At 46.7% G+C, this 19050-nt stretch overlaps 1 protein-coding gene and 1 pseudogene across 4 annotated transcripts in view; both read right to left on the bottom strand.

Annotated features, from left to right (window-relative positions):
* Nucleotides 1-479: 479 nt before the first annotated feature.
* Nucleotides 480-960, bottom strand: LOC118881878 (annotated as a pseudogene).
* Nucleotides 961-8078: 7118 nt separating this feature from the next.
* TNRC6A (trinucleotide repeat containing adaptor 6A) overlaps nt 8079-19050 on the bottom strand; it is a 97251-nt gene continuing 86279 nt past the window's right edge. For all 4 annotated transcript variants that reach the window (XM_036825871.1, XM_036825874.1, XM_036825872.1 and 1 more), the window contains 7 exons: nt 18301-18459; nt 17513-17653; nt 15982-16089; nt 14537-14758; nt 12342-12412; nt 11418-11557; nt 8079-10901 (listed from right to left, as the gene is read on the bottom strand). In XM_036825871.1, coding sequence (XP_036681766.1) covers nt 10526-10901; nt 11418-11557; nt 12342-12412; nt 14537-14758; nt 15982-16089; nt 17513-17653; nt 18301-18459 — 1217 coding nt within the window. In that variant the 3' untranslated portion in view covers nt 8079-10525. The remainder of the gene's footprint in view (nt 10902-11417; nt 11558-12341; nt 12413-14536; nt 14759-15981; nt 16090-17512; nt 17654-18300; nt 18460-19050) is intronic.

The raw sequence follows: 19050 nt of genomic DNA, 5'->3' as shown, positions 1-19050 counted from the left end.
TATACATTATATATACATTCTTTTCCATGACAGTTCCGTTGTATGGATATACCACAATTTGGTTTTTTATAAATTTATTTATTTATATTTTATTTTTGGCTGTGTTGGGTCTTCGTTGCTGCACGCAGGCTTTTCTCTAGTTGTGGTGAGCGGGGGCTACTCTTCGTTGCAGTGTGTGGGCTTCTCATTGCAGTAGCTTCTCTTGTTGCGGACCACAGGCTCTAGGCACGCAGGCTTCAGCAATTGTGGCATGCAGGCTCAGTAGTTGTGGCTAGTGGGCTCTAGAGCGCAGGCTCAGTAGTTGTGGTGCATGGGCTTAGTTGCTCCACAGCATGTGGGATCTTCCCAGACCAGGGCTTGTACCCATGTCCCCTGCATTGGCAGGTGGATTCTTAACCACTTCACCACCAGCGAAGTCCTTGTTTGTTTTTTTTGTTTGTTTGTTTTTACAGTCCAGGTCTTTTATTTTCTTTACACCATCATGCCATGAATTAATAAGGAACAGGCTCCAACAGTTCAGGCTCCTTTTCATTGGTTCTCACGAAGTGTGCTTCTCTGGGTGGAACAGGCTGGCACTTCAGTTGAACCCAAGTACCTTTCTCTTTGGCTTCTTTTTTTTCTGATCATTTTCCTTCACACGCTTCAGGAAGCTATCTCGGCTCTTAGAGTGCTTAATATGCTCCATATGCACATTAATTTTCTTGGCAAGAATCTTGCCCTTAACTTGTTTGTTTACAATGATGACAACAACATTCTGGGCAACATGGTAGACTCTGCCAGTTTTGCCATGGTAACATTTATGGGGCATTCCTTTTGAACAGTGCCCATTCCCTTGATATCTACAATGTCAACTTTCTTGTACATTCTCATATATGTGGCCAAAGGAACAACTCCATGTTTTCTAAAAGGCCTAGAGAACATGTAGCGGGTGTCCCTCCTCTTTCCCATTGTGTTGGTCATTCTGGCGAATTACTGGAAGATGGCGATTCCGGCCAAAAGGAAGCCACAATTTGTTTATCTGTGCATCTGTTGGCGGATATTTGAGTTGTTTCCAGTTTGGGGAGACTGTAAATAAAGTGCTGTGAACAACAGCATAAGTCTTTGAATAGACACATTTCTTCCTTTCTCTTGAGTACACGCCTAGGCGGGGAATGGCTGGATTATGTGGTCAGTGTAAAATTAGGTATTTAAGAAACAGCCAGGACTCCCCTGGTGGTCCAGTGGTAGAGAATCTGCCTTCCAATGCAGGGGGCACGGGTTCGATCCCTGGTCAGAGAACTAAGATCCCACAAACTGTGCAGTGCAGCCACAAAACAAACAAACAAACAAACAAAAAATTGTAGATAAGGGATAGTGGACTCAGATTGTATTATATTTCTGTTGTACAACTAAGGAAGCAGACTCAGGGCTATTCAATGTCATCAGCAAGGCTACCCAGCCGTGCAACCGTTCAGCACATCGTTATTATCTGCCTGCCACCAACCACACACTCTTCCAGGCACTGGAGAATCGAGAGGGGGAAAAACAGACAACCACTGTCTCTTAGGAAGCTAATGCTCTCACGCAAAAACTGTGCATGAATGTTCATAGTAGCATTATTCATCACAGCCAAAGAGTAGAAACAACCCAAATGTCCATCCGCTGAGGAATGGATAAACAAAATGTGGTCTATCCATACAATGGAATATTATTCCATTTTCTGACACATGCCACACATGGATGAGCCTTTAAAACATTATGCTAAGTGAAATTTGCACTAAGCCAGACATGGAAGGTCACATATCATATGATATAGATGGTTTATATAAAATGCCCAGAATAGACAAATCTATAGGGGCAGAAAGTAGGTTAGTGGTTGCCTAGGGCTGGCAGACAGAGAGGAGATGGGGAGTGACTGCTAATGGTACAGAATAATGAAAATGTTCTAAACCTGACCATGGTGATGACCCCACAACTGTGAATATACTAGAAACCACTGGATTTTATGGCATGTGAATTATCTCTCAAACTTGTTATGAAAAAAAAAGAAGCAAATGCTCTTGGAGTGAAAGTAGATCAATAAAGACAAAAATACAACTGATTTTTTCCAGAAGTGGCAACCTACTGGAGGAATACACTTAAACCAGCTTTAGTTTGTCTGATCACTGCTCCTAACTATTCTACGTCTAATAGCTCAGTTATTATGCTTTCTGTTATGAGGACAGTCTCACTCTGGGATTTAAGATTCTGTGTTAGTCAGGGTTCTCCAGAAAAATAGAAACAATAGGACATTTAAGGAATTGGCTTATGTGACTACAGAGGTCAGCAAATCTAAAATCTGCAGGGTAGTCCAGCAGGCCGGGGACCCAGGAAGAGTCAACGGTGTAGTTCAAGTTCAAAGGCCATCTGCTGTCAGAATTCATTCCTTCTTGTTCCAGGGAGGATCAGCCTTTTGCTCAATTCAAGCCTTCAACTGATCGGATGAGGCCCACCTGCACTATGAAGGACAATCTGCTTTAATCAAAGTCTACGAATTTAAATGTTAATCTTGGGACTTCCCTGGTGGTCCAGTAGTTAAGAATCTGCCTTCCAATGCAGGGGACATGGGTTTGATCCCTGGTCAGGGAACTAAGATACCACATGCCTTGGAGCAACCAAGCCTGCGTGCTCTAGAGCCCACGTGCCGCAACAAAAGCTCCTGCATGCCGCAGTGAAGATCCGAGTGCCACAACTAAGACCCAATGCAGCCAAATAAATTAAATAAATAAATATTTAAAGAATAAATAAAATGAAAAATTTTTAAGTGTTAATATCATCCAAAGACACTCTCACAGAAACATCCAGAATAATAACATCCAGGGGCAGGGACAGATGGCTGCGGGCCAGGTCACTTCAGAACAAGTCCCCCCCCCCCCCTTTTAATGGTCATTTTCTTGGAGAGCCTCTCCCTTACCCTACCCCTTCCCCCCACCAGGGTGGCAACCTCTTTCCTTAGCCTGTCCCCTCACTCCCAGGATGGAGACACCCTTCTTTAGTCTGTCCCCCCTCCCCAGGGTGGAGACCCTCACTGCCAGGGGTGTGCAAGTGCCCTTGGGAGTGAGTGCCTCCTTCCATGTCACACCCCACGTACCTCCCTTGCCTCTCCATCATCCCGGTCCTGCCTCTCCAGGGAAACTGCATCCCCATCCCCCAAAGGGTCCAGTGGTCCAGTGGACCCATCCCTGAATACGGATGGATTCAGTTGTTCTCAGTAGGTCTTGCAGGGAGGGCCTGTTCCCCCCAGCTGTGACTGGAGGATGAGAAGGATGTCCCCAGCCCCCATGTGAGGTGCATGAGGAGCTGATGGGGGTGGGGGGTGGGGGGTGGGGGTGGGGCAGAGCATCCAGCCATTGCCAGCAGGGAGCCAAAGGCTGGTGGGGAGAGAGGGCTGGACGTACTGAGGGACTGGAGGCAAGCCAGTGGAAGGCTGGTGAGCGGGTGGAAAGGGCAACAGGGGAGGTCGAGGCCAATAGGGCAGGTCCTGCAGGGCCTTGAAGGCCATGGGAAGGAGCTTGCGGTTTTGCCAAGTGCAGTGGGAACCACTGAAGGACTGGTGGCTGGGGAGTGACCGGATCTGATCTTCACTCCGCAGCCTGATGGCAGGATGACAATGCGTTTGTTCTGGTAACGCACTTGGGCTCCTTGGAGATGGCAAGAGATGCTGTGAAGGAAATAAAAGAGGTCACGTGCTACACCTGGCTTCTCATCCTCCGCGCTGTTGGCACTTGGAGCTGGATCATCCTTTGCTGTGGGGTCTGTCCTGTGCATTCAAAGACATCTAGTAGCATCCCTACCCACTGGATGCCAGGAGCAGTCTCCCCTCCCCCTAGTTGTAACAGCAAAAATGTCTCCAGACATTGCCAACCGTCCCCTGGAGCGGGGCCCCAAATCACCGCCAGTTGAGAACCACTGTCCTGGACTAGAGAACAGCTGTGGGTGGGAGGGGACTATTCGAGAGGAGTCTGGGGAAGGATTCCGTGCAAAGGCACCTCTGCTCGGGGTGGGATCAGGAGTCAGCCAGCTGAACACCTGGGTCACGACTGATTCAGAGGAAGAGGGGATGCCCCGGGGCAGGAGTGAGAAAGAAGGTCTGGGGAGGACTGAGGAGAGGAGAGCAGGTGAGGACAGGGGGTGACAGCCTTGGGTACACCAGCTTGCAGGCTGCGGTAAGGGTTTGGGTTTTTTCCTAAGTGCTACGGAAAGCCATCAGAGCGTCGTAAACGTGGTGGTGATGCAATTGAGCCGAGGCCCTAGAGTTTAGTGGTACAAGAGGACTTTCTGGGGTGATAGGCTCAGGTTATATCTTGACTGGGATGAGGGCTGCATGAATGCATGCATTTGCCCAAACCCACTGAGTGGTTCACTTTAGAACTGGGCTCCAGCACTGTATGGAAATTATGTTGGTTTTTAATTTTTATTTTTAATTTTATTTATTTTTGCCTGCATTGGGTCTTCGTTGCTGCACGCAGGCTTTCTCTAGTTGCGGCGAGTGGGGGCTACTCTTTGTTGCGGTGCGCGGGCTTCTCATTGCGGTGGCTTCTCTTGTTGCAGAGTATGGGCTCTAGGTGCACGAGCTTCAGTAGTTGTGGCTCGCGGGCTCAATAGTTGTGGCTCACGGGCTCTAGAGCGCAGGCTCAGTAGTTGTGGCGCACGGGCTTAGTTGCTCTGCAGCATGTGGGATCTTCCCGGACCAGGAATCGAACCTGTGTCCCCTGCATTGGCAAATGGATTCTTAACCACTGCACCACCAGAGAAGTCCAAAATTTATGTTGGTTTTTAAAAGGGTAAAAAGCAAAGCTCGCGCTAGCTGTTGTGAGGAGGGTGGACTGTGGGGCAGGAGCAGAAGCTGGGAGAAGAGAAGTGGCTCCAGCAGGAGACGTCCGGGCTGAGGTCGTGGGGCTGAGGATGGAGAGATGGTCAGATTAAGGATCTCTTTCAGAGGAAAATCAGATGGATTTTGGATGTTGGGGGTCAGGGACTGAGCTAGTAGGTGGTCTGATGAGAATTTCAACCCAGAGTGGTCTAATTCCAAAAGCCATGCCCTTAACCAATAAAGGTTATTTTACCTACTCTCGCCCTCTCTCTTTTTTTTTTTTTTTTTGGCCACGTGGCATGCGGGATCTTAATTCTCCAACGAGGGATCGAACCCATGCCCCCTGCATTGGCAGGCGGATTCTTAACCACTGCGCCACCAGGGAAGCCCCAGGAGTTGATTTTTAAAACTATGAAATCAGCGAAAACCCAGGTGGTTCAGTGATATGGTGAAACTGAGCAGGATCCTGTGGGGCTCCTGGGCACAAAAGCCTTTCTGGGTCCCCCATTTCTTGTTTGCAGGAAAAAGGCTTCATTCAGCCTCCATGCCCTTCCCTGAGTTCCAAAGGGCAGGTTTAAACACTTGCTAATCAGGGAAGGGGGGAGTTGGGGAGACAAGGGAGGAGCAGCCTAGAAACAAGAGTGCAGCCTTGGGGCAGGGTCCTGGGGCCCCCTCAAGGGATACACATAACAATGTTTCTGAGCTGTCTTGCAGACACTGAAACGCCCACCAGGTGGGAGAAGTTAACTGTACGCTGTCCACAGGCACAGACCCCAGACTGGATGGATCCAGAAGGTTGATGATGCTGACTCCCAATTGCCTCACCATCAACCAGTCAGAAGAACGTCCACGAGCTGACCACACCCTCTTGGAACCATTACTATCAATCTCCTCACTAACCCCTCCAGGTCAGGACACACAGTTTTGAGGGCACTAGCCCGCTGTGGCCCATTTTGCCTGGCAAAGCAATAAAGCTATTCTTTTCTACTTCACCCAAAACTCTGTCTCTGAGACTCAATTCAGTACCGGGTACAGAGGCCAGATTCTGGCTACAACGGTAACATGGTAATGGGGTCCATGAATTGGATTCAGGCTTGCAGACTGTTTAGATCTTGGGATCCAAGTTTGTCCTCTTCTGGAAGTTGCTGGACTGTGGATACAGCTTCCCTCACTATCCAAAGCCCAGCCCTGCTGTACCAGAAGGTTGGGGTGCTTCCCTACCTAGTGAGTCAATGGCTGGCCAGGACAGGGGCGTACTGGTCCCTGAGGGCTGAGACAGGGCCCAGAGACCCAGTGTAACCTAGCAGGACCCTATGGGGGCCTTCCCCCAGATACTCTGCTTAAGCTCCTCTATGAAGTACCTAGATAACGGTATTTGATGCAAATTTCCTGAGATGTTCTGCAGATGTGAAACTGCCCCCTCACCAAACGGAAGATGTTAACTACTTGATGACCATGAGCACGTAGCCCCAGGCCTCCTGGAGCCTAAGGACTGATAAAGTTAACCCCTGTGACACCACCCTGTTCCCCCATCATCAGCCGATCAGAGAACTGTGCACGAGCTGATCACGTACCCTGCAACCCCCGGTCCCTCACCTGGCTTTTAAAAATGCTTTGCTGAAACCCTTGGAGCTTGAGGCTTTTTAGGGCATGAGCCACCTTGTCTCCTTGCATGGCCTTGCAATAAACCTTTTTCTGCTCCGAACTCTGACGTTTCAGTTTGTTTGGCCTCATTGTGCGTCGGGCACACAAACTTGTGTTAACATCAGGACTGGGAAATCACTCTGATGCCCCTTTACCAGAGTGATCTCTGCCACTCAAGTCATCCGGAGCTGGAGCTCTCCAGCCCTGCTTCTTCAATTCAAATAGGGTTCGTGGGCCTTATCATGGCCCATCTTTCTGAAGCACCAGAGACTTTTTTGAAGAACAGCAATTTAACTGGCTATTTGAAACATTATTTCTAGGTGAAAATGGGTATGATGGAGCCAAATGCAACATTCATATGCAGCTTTAACCTAAAGTGAAGAGTTCAAAACTCTGCCCCCAGATCCCAGCGAGATCCACATCTTCCATCCTCTCCTTAACTTTGGGAGTGTGTTGGTGGACAATTTGAGCCACACTGTACTAGGACTTTGTGTTTCCTGTTCTAGAGCCAGGCTGGGGTGCTCTGAAAATGAGAAAACACGTACAAACACTAGGTATGTAGAGAAGCCTTTAACATACTGTTACTGTTATCCCCTCCCCCCAGGACGCTGCAAACACCTACTCAGAGGCAGGGCCAAAGCCCTGGTCTCTGTAAGGGGCTCTGAAGTTTCATCTGGGTGGTTTCTGGCTCTCGTCCAGGGACCCCGCCGCTCACATCTGAAATCAAAGGATCGACTGGAAAAGATCTCCTAAGTTTTGAAGAGGGAAAATCAGTCAAGTCCCAATGCATGCAAATTACCTCTCAGCCAAATATTAAACCAGCTTGCTCAGTGCAACCTCGTTGCCGTTCCCGTCTTGATTCAGCTACCTCCTCCTTCGCCTCAGTCGTTATCTTAACACTATTTAGACCCTACCTGTCAAGGACTTCACCTCCACCTCCACCTGGTTCATCCACCCTCACAGTTTGACAGCACGGCACTACCACAATTTTTGGTCCTCAAATGTCAACCGGCAGCAGCTGTTATCCCTTCAATATCTACTCAGCAGCTACTGTGTGTGTGACCACGTGGACTACAAAGACTAGCAAGAGATTATCCACCAGCTGCAGCTCATTCGTCAACAGCAACGACCAGAAAGGGGATCATGGTTCTGAAGCACGCACCAACGGGAGGAGGTACCTAAATATGATGGAGGAAGAAAACCACCCCGTGTAAGCTGAACCCAGTGATTACTGTCTTTGAGGGGAAGGCAGGGTTGGGCGGGCCTACAGGGGAAGGAGAGTGGAGCCAGAGCAGCAAGGCACAGCAGCTCAGGATGTCCAGAGCTAACACACGTCCAGGGGCACAGGAGCTGTGTGGCCCTTGCGAGCTGTATTTGGAGATGCATGACTGGACGTGTTAAAATGTTTAGATCAACTCTTACAGGCTGTTAGTGACTTGAGGTCACAGAGCCAGGGGAATGTCATGGTCAAACTAATGGCCTGGACTAAGGACTGAGGGACGGGCAGTTGGGAGAGATTAAGAAAGATTTAGGAGGAACACAGTCGCTTAGGGACCAGAACTGTTGTATGTAAGGACTAGGCAAACACCAAACCACTTTTTAATTTTTTAAATCAAACACTTTATTTTCACATAACAAGCGCAAAAAACTCCCAAACACTTTAACAATACAATTAACGCAGTTATGAAGTCAATTATATACTACTCAAAGCCCCAAAAGGTCAATCAGCTTAACGTTCCAAACATTTCCAGACGTGGTTTTTCAAAGCTACCTTTGGTTTTTGGAAAAACCAGTATGGAAGTCAATATACATTGAATGCATTGAACAACATTTGCTTATATTAAGGTGTCCAACAACATTAGCTTACACCTGGCAAGTTGGAGCATGATTTGAAGTCATACACTGAAATACGTACACAGGTTCTGCCCCGGAGCTCCTGCAGTGAGGAGCGAGGAGGGCCGTGAAGGGGGAGGAAAAAGGCCAGTCCAGGCTGTGGCATTTCTCATTGTGTAACAGAGGTATGAGAGTTTAACACTAGAACACTGTCAAGTCATTAAGCTTCATGTTCCAAATGGTCTCTTGCTGAGGCTTGAGATGGGCACAAATGGTGGGGAAGATGAAGTCACAGAAGAGTTTTGAGCAACAAGATCCCAAAGATGCTCAAAGAGGGCAGGAAGGAGCAAGCGACAGTTTCCCATTGTCCTCACATTATTTCAGGGTGAAATTGTGTATAAGTTCGGATAAAATATTCAAATATTTGCTTAGATTTTTACCGGTTGCTCTATGAGAACCCTCATACATAGCAACTTTGAAACTTTCATTATAAAAAAGAGCGTACAAATAAATTCACAAAAAAGAGACAATTAATGTTGAGCAGCCAAAAAGTCATGGTTTATTATATCTGAAGAAATTTCATAATTCAAACACAACCAAACTGTACATTTTACAATCACATTCTATTTGTAAACAGTTAAAAGCCACTGACTTCTTTTGCATCTTAGGACACAAACAGTTAGAATCAAGGCAATGAAATGATGGCAAATTCTGTACTGTTAAAATTTTTACCCTTGTTTAGTCTCTCTTCTTTGACTAAGCAAGCATTATAATACCATTTGTGGGCAAAAAAAGGGGAAAGGAGAGAAAGAAATTTTAAAAATGGTGTAACTCGTTAGTTTGCAACAACATTTAAAATTTTCTTTATACAACGAACAATCCTGTAAGCCCAATACCTTGGTTACAGTATGCATAGTTACTGATTTCGGCTTTAAGGTACAACAGTTAAACATTAACACAGTCACAAGAGAGCAGAAACATATAGAGCCACTTGATGGGATTACAAAAAATTATTACCTACTGATAATTAGCAAACCATCATCACTCACTAATAAAAAGACAGCATCTGAAAGCAGAATCTCAAACTCCAGCTTTAAGCGTTTTTTTGTTTTTTGTTTTTTTTCCTTTTTGGCAGAGAAAATTCTTTAACAGAGCAATATGTAGTATCAGTGCTAAAAGTTGGGGTTTTTTGTTTTTTCCTATAAGAAACTACAAGGAGGTTTTTTTTTTTGTTGTTTTTGTTTTTTTTTAAACTGGGGAACTGGTTTTCCTGAGAACCATGCTCTTTGATTTAGGACAGGAATAGAAAAACAAAAGAACATGGCCAAATGCTGCTCCTTTTTCCCAGAGATAGAAAGCATCTTTTAAATCATCCTCCATTTTTTTTTTTGTCTTTTAATTTTTTTTTTAAATGATGGAAGAGTAAACATTTTTTTCTCAAAAAACAAACAAAAAATCTGTAAACAAGAAGGTTCAACGTGGGAACCTTCAAAACAAAATGGAAAGCCTATTCAAAGTGCAGGGCCCGTCCTGGGTGGCAGGTGGGCTGCAAGTCACAGCTGTGGCCACAGTTTTTCAAACTGCAGAGCGAAATTCTTTAGTTTTATAACATGAAAAAACTGGTGCAATACTTTCATTTATAGTCCTAAGTCAGTATCATAACTTGATCTTTTAAACTCCACGATACCACAATAAGGTAGGCAAACATCAAGGCATAGTAGAGAGCGCACACCTTTTAAGAACATCCTTGAGTAAACATTTACACTGGAACAGCTGCCCCCCCATATTGCCGATTAGACGGAGAGAACATCATTCAGTGCAAAGTTAAAAGCTCATACATTATCAGCCCAAAAAATGGTTTTGCAAAAAGAAGAGAAAAAGAATGAATGGGGCGAGGGGGGGGGGGGGCGGGGTAGAAAGGGGAAAAAAAAAGAACCCAAAGGCTAAACATGATGAATATACACAAGTGAGCTCATTCTATACGGTGTAGCATGTATGGCGCTATTTGGGAGTGTAAATAGATAGATACCTTTTCACATTATAATATTGGCCTGCATGATTCAAGTATTCAAACTGATATGTTTCAGGGAAAACAAAGTGGAAAATGTGCAGAGAATAGCTGTTCCCACAGGTGGCCCTGGCTGCAGGCGGCGAGCCCAACTTAGTGCTCCTTTCTTTCGCGTCTTGAGGTCGCAGTTCTGAGTCGAGTCTACACTGTTACATGGACTCTCCACCCCCACCCAGGTGGTCAACAGAAAGAAAAGCGTTAATGGGGGATGGGCTGCTAATTCCCCGGGGGTCGCTGCTGCTTGGAGGACCCCACAAGCTTGTGGAATAATGTGGGGTCCCCCAGAGGGAAGTGCCATGAAGGTCTCCACAGTTAGTTCCCGACAGCCCAGCACCATTCCAGTGATTGAGATCGGTCCGGCTGGAGAATGAGTGGGAACAGTCGAGGGAGCCCAGCCGGCTCTGGCTGGACCCGAGAGACTGCCAGCTGGGAGAAGGGGTCAGAGACTGACTTTGTGCAAAGAAACGACTGATCTCCTCTTCACTGGCAAACTCAGCAAGAATAGTAGTGTTCCCCAGTACACACCTGGAGGAGAGAGACACAAGCGGGCTAGCTGAGGGGTCTGAGTCAAAGTGAGGGTGACACTGTCTCTGCTACAAAAGCAATGGAGGGCGAGAGGGAGAGGGCGGCGCACACAAGGACCCAGCGTGCCCTCCCTTCCAGCCAGCGTGTGCCCCGGAGGCTGCACACGGCGGGGGCACAGCGCCCCGGGCTCTCCGGGCCCAGCCGTGCCACCCGGTGCTGTTGTGGCATCAAGATCATGTCCTCTTGTCTCCTACCAGGCAATTTAAGGGATTTTCTAGGGCCATTTGGATCTGGTGTGACGCACGCCCTTCTGAGCACTGCCCTCGGAGCCCAAGACACAGCGAGGCTGCAGCTTTTAGGAAGCGCTCACCGCGGGACCCCGAGTGCTGGCCCCGAGATGGCACACAGAGCCACCAGCTGCGTTTTCATACACACAAGGGAGCCCTAACGAGAGAATTCCAAACTTGCAATCCCAAGGGCATTTTCCAGGTGCCATGCGCAGAATGGCCAACTTACATGTGCAGAGACTTTTGTGCCTTCACTACCTCTTCTTTTGAACTGTAACGGACCAAAGCATTTCCATGTGGGAGGTTCAGGTGGAATGTTATCAGTGGGCCATGCTGCATGCACAGAGTGCGCAGAGTCGAGCCATCGATCTAGGAAACAGAGCGTGGCAACTGCCAATTAGATGCACCGCCATGAAGACTGTCCAGGTAGCTTGTCCCAGGCTGGGACTCTGGTCCTTTCTCTCTTGCCCAAGGCTCTGCACTCCTGGTGCCACTCTTCACTGGGACTCACTGCTGTGACAGGGTACAGTGCCCCCCTCCCCACCTCCACTGGTCCCAGAGCCATACCTCCGTGGCCTCTAGACTCCCGGGCATTCCCCAGATCCCCAACTCCTTAGTTAGTCACTGCCCCTGCTGTGGCTTCATGTCTTCTCTCTTCCCTGCCCTGAGGACAGGATGCAGCAAGGCACTGCTCCCTGGGGAGGAGGGGGGTGGGCTCTTAACACCCAGCCTCCAGAGGAGGGGGCAGTCCAGGGACTAAGAAAACGTTCTCATCTAAAAGGGCAGACAAGTTTTCTCAAAGTGCAGTACAAGGACCACCTGCATCAAATTCATCTGAATGCCCTTATAGAAATGCACATCCCTGACCCTAGCCCAGATATACTAAATGAGAGTCTGTGGGGTGAGGTCTAGGACTCCGTATTTTTGGTCAGCTCCCGTGCATTTTAGTGTAAAAACCACTGGATCAGACCACCAGCCTGCCTGAGGCATCTAAAGACCATTCTCTGCTATTTCCTCTGCCCGGCCTTGACATCTACTCAGCACCACTTGGAAGGCCTGGGCAGTCCTCATCTCAGACTTAAACCAGAATGGAAACCTTTGCTTCCATGCTGCCTGGCGTATCCACGTAAGCCAGGACACCTGATGTTCTTACCTGAGGTGTAAGGTTTTTCAGAACAAGCCAATTTGTTATTCTCCCTGAGCTGCTCTCACCCCAGCTGGAACCTAAACAAGGAAGAAAGAGGACAAGTCAGTTTTCCAAGACTGTGGCCTGAATGACTGTTCAGGACAAACATACTCCAGTCACACTGCAGACATTCAGGAGGATCATCTGGGCGCGTGGCGTCCTTCTCTTCCTTCTTACTTACCTGTGCGTCTACATGGGGTATTTTCTCTGTGGGCCCAGGATGCCAGCTCGCTCCAGCTCTGACCAGGTGTTAATTTCTGGGGCACGGGGCTCTGCCTCTGGGGGGTGGGGGCTCAGAGGGCTGCCGGCTCATCACATGGTGGGCTAGTGAACCAAAGGCCAGATGCCTTTGGGGTCTTCCCATTTATAAAGCTAAAACTATCGCAGAATGGTAGCCTTTGGGGAATAGCCTCAGCTCACGATGATCTCAGGTTATCAAGTGATGACTCTGCATGCATGTCCCACAGGCTGTGGAGTTCGAGGGGATTTAAGGGCTGGCAGTCGTCCAGACATTGCTCGCTTTAGTCTGGGCTACCACAGGGCTCCACATCTGGCCCTCCTGCCCAGCCCTACAGCATCGTCTCTCTCCCAGCAGCACGGGTTTAAGACATGATCAAGTCACTTCTGTCTACAACTATTTAAAAGTGCCTCAGACCTGATGAGGATGATTATAATTTTTGTGACTTTCTGTTTGCATAAAAAAAAAAAAAAATCCCACAGGACTCAGAGGCAAAAAATATACACATCAATCTTCACTGCAAAGTAAAGGAGCTGTTACAGTGGAGGATTACTGGACTGAATGTCAATATTATGACATAGTATGAGTGTGTTTCGTGTTTGGTAATTGCAATCATTGTTGCTTTTGTTGTGGTCATCCATGTACAATGCTTGGTGTCAGTCTCTTCATCTCTTGTAAAAATAAAATACAGTGTGTGTGTGTGAAAAAAAAAAAAAAAGTGCCTCAGAAACACTCCGGGTGGCTTAGGAAGATGGCTGCATGACACAGCCCGTGACAGCTCCAATAATTCCAACAGGAAACGCTTGTGCTTTCCCAGGTCTCTGCGCCTGGCACATGCTGCTCCCTCTGCTGGCCTGGCTGACTCTTACAGGCTTCCTGAGCCCATTCAACTCCACCAGCCCTCCTGAGGGGGAGGGTGCCACCAGGCACTTAGCTGGCACCCAAAAGACGTCTGTGGCCTGAAAGAACCACTTACACATGACACCAATTACACTAACTTGCATTCAGTAGCTTGGTACAGACTCATGTGCTTTTTTCACACAATTAAAACTTTCCCCCAAAGGAAACACTGCAAGTTTTATTTCAGCCAATCTACCTGTCCTAAGATCAGAAAATTATTAATGAGGTTTTACTACAATTTTCAGCCTGGAGATGAGAAAGTGTGGTGCATTTGGGGGGCGGGGTAGAATGGATGAACTGGTAGACGAGCTCTGAGTTGTGTTTGTGGCTGTGTGTGCTGTGTGTGTTGTGTGTGTGTGTGTTGGGGGGAGGCGGGTGGGGACATGATGCCAGTACAAATCCAGCGCTAGTCATTTACGGAAGGTGTAGAGAGGTAAGGGAACCATCTGTCCCAGTTTTCCTGGGACAGTCTGGTTTAGGCCTGTACAGTTAATTAACAGCACCCCTTTTCACTCTCAAACGTCCCTGTTCAATCAATAAATTTTATGATCATCCTAAGTACAGGCCAAGCTTTCACCCAAACAGACCCCATTCTTCAAGGCCCAGATGGGCTGCTCCCACCTCCCCAGGCCTGTCACATGACACTTCTGCTCCATGTGACACGGTATTATGACAAGCCTGCCATGAGCAGGAAGTTACTATACCTAATAAGATGAGCCCTTGAGGAACTTCTGAAAGAAAGGAGATCCCCATTCCATTAACTTTATCACTGACAGGTGTGTGTCTTTGGGGACATGTAAGTAAACTGGGCAAAATTTAAAATAAAATTTAAGACTCTCAAAAGCATGGCAATTGCAGAAGATAGCAATGAACTAGGAATCTTATGTTTAGTTAAGTTCTAATCTTACTTTATAGAGGATAATGCAACAGTCTGCTATTTAGGTCTCTGTTAAACTAGACTGTTGGTACTGGTTAGTGTTCAGCAAATAAGCCACATGAAACCACCTTACGCATGTCGTCTCACCTGGGGTGTACCTGGCGTCAGAATTTCCCCATCCTCCACCTACACGAAGGGGAGAATTATCCCACGTAGACAAGGGTGGCTTCTGACCAGTCAGTCCCGGAGGTGGGCGGGACGGAGCAGTGATGTTTTTAGGTGGCAAAGGGACCTTCCACAGCTCATGAGCCAGAGACGTGTTTGTAACTGAACCAGGAGACCATGTCAATTTGGAATCACTATTTCTGGCTACTCAAAGGAAGAAAACAAAGTGGGAAAGAGGGGAGACAAATGCTTTCAGAAAAGAGGAAATTTAAATAATGACAACACCCATTCCCCCCACTAAAAGCAAATCAAACAAACAAAAAAACTTTTAAAAAAACCCCAAATCAAACTAAACTGCAGAAGAAAAACAAAAAGCCAAAAGGAAACTGCTCCCTTGCCTCAAAACAGACTGTCTCTTATTAATAATAGTTTTAAGACCTGTGAGACCCTTAGTCCAGCGTATACAACTACACTGAACACTGCTTTGAGCTGCTCTAAAGTAGCAAGTGGGAACTCCATACCTTAACAACCATAATGAGTTGCTCAAGACCAACACTTAGGCCGTGAGATTTCAGCATTCTGTTATTCATTCATGAAAAAAGGACTACAAAAGCAGCCCTAACTCAGGGAGTCTTCAGAGCAGACATTCGCCGGGGGCTGCTCTGTGCTGAGCGCTGGGCTGCTGGGCACTTGGCGTACGCCACCTCTAATCCTCACACACATTCTACTGAGGTTCAGAGAGGTTAAGCAACGTGCCCAGCGGTCCAGTGCACAGCCAGGAGCACAGAAAACTAAATCAAAATAATGCTAAAAAAAATGAGAGAGCAGAAGGGGATAGAAAATTTTATACCTTCTGTCACCATCAATTATTTTTTCTACCTGCTCATAAGGAGCATGTCTTTAAGTCAGCACGTCTCAAAGTGTGATGGGAAGACTGGTCACAACACAGTTTATTACTGGTCTGTGACAGTACAAATACAGAAATTCAGAGTGAGTGTTTGTAAACTCTAACAGCAATATGACGCTGCTGTAACTCCCGTGTGTACTTTAGCAATTCCAAGTTCAGGTTTACTATATTTTACAAGTTATCAGTCTGCAAAGGATTGGGCATTAAAAAAATAAAAGGTCCTTCACTACAGACTGTTGAGGACTACTGCTTCGAACTGAATTACATTTAATCTGAGACAGCTCTCAGATGAGAGTGGCTATTCAGTGAAACCTGATTATTTCAGTAAATGACTACTGGATACAGTACATTTTAAAAGGGGGCAAACGGTGTTAAAAATATCTTCCCAGGCTCAGAAATATACTCTCCCAGCTCCCTGAAAAGAAGACTGAATCAAAAGAAGAGGTAAACACAACGGCCCTGGCCCCAGGTTCTGCCCCTTCCTCTGCCAGAGCCTTGGCAAACTCAGGACAAGGCCCACCTGAAGTGCTTTGTGCTGTACTGCTGAGGGGAACGTTGTAGTTGGAGGCACGAATGGATGACCAGGCACTAGTTGAAGGCAGCGTGGTGTTCAAGGATGAGGATGACCCTACACGGGGAAAGAGCACAATCAGTCACCCCCAGAGCAGGGGACACGGCATTAGAGAAGAAGCAAAAGCACCCAGTGAACCTGCAACTTAACAGTATGCCACAGAAAGGAAGCAGCCGTGTTCAGGGCCATGGGAACGGCGCCCATGACTGTAGCTTCCTTCCTGCCTTCAAAACAGCATGTGGAGAGCTTGCTCACTGTTTCCACCGTGGCTCAAAAGAGGTATCCCTCCCATTCCGGTCTTCTCATAACTGTCTGTGAGAACGCACCCCAACAGTGGGATCCAGCAAGAGACAACACCAGCCCTGCTTCTCAGTAGTGGGCTCCACCGGAGCTCCCAACCTGTCTCTGAACTCTGACTTCTTATTGGGCAGCTCACCAAGGTGCCCTGGCACTGGCACTACCAGCGAGCCAGGCCTTTGTCCTCTCCCATCGTGCCCCACGTTCAGTCTCGAAAACCTAGCCTTTCTTCCTATTTTTTAAAAAACCCCCTTGACCACTACCCTAGTTTAGCTCCAGGCCCGACCATTATGTGGATCACTGCAACAGCTCCTGCTGCCAGATTCTTTCATTAACTACCAGGCTGTGAGGTTTTATTGTTGGCTCTGTCCCCACGTTCTCCTGTGAAAGTAGTGGCTTTAACTATTTCTATACATAGTTGTCTGCTAAATTCAGTCATTTTAGAATGATGAGGATTCTTATCTTACCATTGTGATCTGGCAAACACCTGTTAACAAATTATGTATTTAACAGAAAGTGTTGACTGTTTTATATTTTCTTTATTACAAACTGTTTAAAGGGAGAGCTGTGAGGCTGTATGTTACAGAAAGAGAAGATACCGTCATTCATTTCATTCACCTTTCTTCTACTGCATGCATGGAATACTTGTATATGCCTGGGGTGAAAAAATAACCATGTGGTAGGTAGGAGGAAGATTTTATTTGATAACCCATTAAAAAGTGCATCTGGACTGTAGGGACCCTTAAATTTTTCTTATTTTCACTCTCTGTGAGACAAAGAAAGCCAATTCCTTCTGCAAATGAAAGTTCTTTAACATCCAGAGTGTATAAACAAATAATAATATAACATCTTCCTTAAGAAACACCCATTTCTTAATAACCACAGTACAGAAACTTGTTATAAAATGGGTAACAACCTTCAGTTGTTAATACAGTTACTGGAAAGCAAATGTTTGCTGGTCCTTTGCGTTTACCATATCAAGTGATAATAAATCCTCATCATTTTAAAAGTGGCTAAAGAGTCACCTACGGGAAATCGAGAATTCTGTTATCACTGTCACGAGCCCCGTGGAGGTCAGGCGCTGTGTTGTGCTGGAGTGACTCTCGCTGCTCAAAGTTTCACATCTACTTTGAGCCACTGGCCTGCATCATTCAGAAATCCTGAGTCGTATCCGCCTACATACCACTATTCCTGTCCCTGAGGTGGTCGACTTCCCGCACAGTATTAATTGAAAGATTGTTTATGACACTGCCAGGAGTGACATAAGGGTCAGTTTCAGGGTCAATGTTTGGATAGCCTTTCCATGGTTCACCAGGGCGAAATTCTGGAAATAAAAATTTAAAATTTGTTCAGGCTTAATCATCATCTGAAAATCCATCAGTCACTACCCAAAAGTTTTATTCCTGAAGTCTATGCAATTATCAAATATCTTCCAATACTCTCAAATTATTTTCCAATACCCTAACAGGCTGACTCAACACCACAATTAATATAAATTGTTTTTTATGAATAACTTGCAAATTTTTTCTGGGTTTATATATTCTTAAAAGTAACATTTTAAAGTGCTTTATTACAAATCACAAAGCCACAACAACTTGGATAGAATGAAACAGGTCATAGGTGCATTTCTGGTGATTCCTCAGTAAATGGAAATGCTGTCACCTCTGTCCCCAGACACAGCTAGAGAAGAACAATGAACGAAGGTTTATATCATTCTTCCCACTGGCCTAATCCCTCTGTGGGACTAATCCCACCTTCACAGATTGGAGCATAAAGGCACTGGTAATGGGCCAGGTCACTCATCAGCCCAAGACCTGGGCTCAACTTCCCATTCACATTTCTGTGTTCTTGCTCATCCTTCGCGTAGTTCAGTCCAATCACACAGAATCGGGGCCAAATCATTAGTATATCTAGAGGTATCGACATCTTAATGGGCACAAACTCTCATAAAAGAAGATGTCGGCATCTTACCTGGTGGCCAATTAACACTGCTAGAGCCGCTGGGCGATTTGGCACGTGGCCAGCCGTCCCCTACGGAACCCGGAGGGCTGGCTGGTGAAGCACTGCTGTTCATAAAGTCATAGGGAACAAACGGAGACTCTTCCAGCCTGAAACCACTTGAAATAGCACCTACAAAGAGAAAACGGAAGGGAACTGTCAGCAAAATATAGTATCACATTTATTTCTTGTAGTTTGTCAAATATAGTAAGACAACTTTTTATTAGATCTGTGGGTTCCAAACTCTTCTGTAGATGATGTGAAGATGTGAGGAGGAAAGAAAGCCCTGTACTTTCTTCCAGGCTTCAATCACTTCTAGTCTCTGATATGAATGAGGTCCTTGCCCACAATGACAGTATATTCTCACAAAAAGCCAAGTAAATGGACAGAGGGCAGAAGGAGAGAATGTGTGTCAAGGAGGGGGCAGGGACTGCATGGAAAGAGTCTGGGGGAAAAGATTCTAGCCAGTGGGTGCGGCCTGCACAAAGACTTGAGGAGAAAAACTGTTCGGCACATTTGAGGAACTGAAAGATCATTTTGCCTGAAAAACAGTAAACGGGAGAGAGAACAACATGAAGGAGTGGGGCCCTGATCTTGAAGGGCAGGGATGACCAAGTACATTTTGTTTAAAATGTTTGGAATTCAAAGGTCCTGAGGTGGGGTGTGCACACTCTAGCTGTCCCAGGCCCTACCACTCCAGACTGGCCTATGCCCTGCCTGTTC

The sequence above is a fragment of the Balaenoptera musculus genome, chromosome 15 (assembly GCF_009873245.2).
Source record: "Balaenoptera musculus isolate JJ_BM4_2016_0621 chromosome 15, mBalMus1.pri.v3, whole genome shotgun sequence".
Taxonomy (NCBI): domain Eukaryota; kingdom Metazoa; phylum Chordata; class Mammalia; order Artiodactyla; family Balaenopteridae; genus Balaenoptera; species Balaenoptera musculus.
Note: the sequence above shows the minus strand (reverse complement) of the source record. Positions and strands in the feature narration are given on the sequence as shown.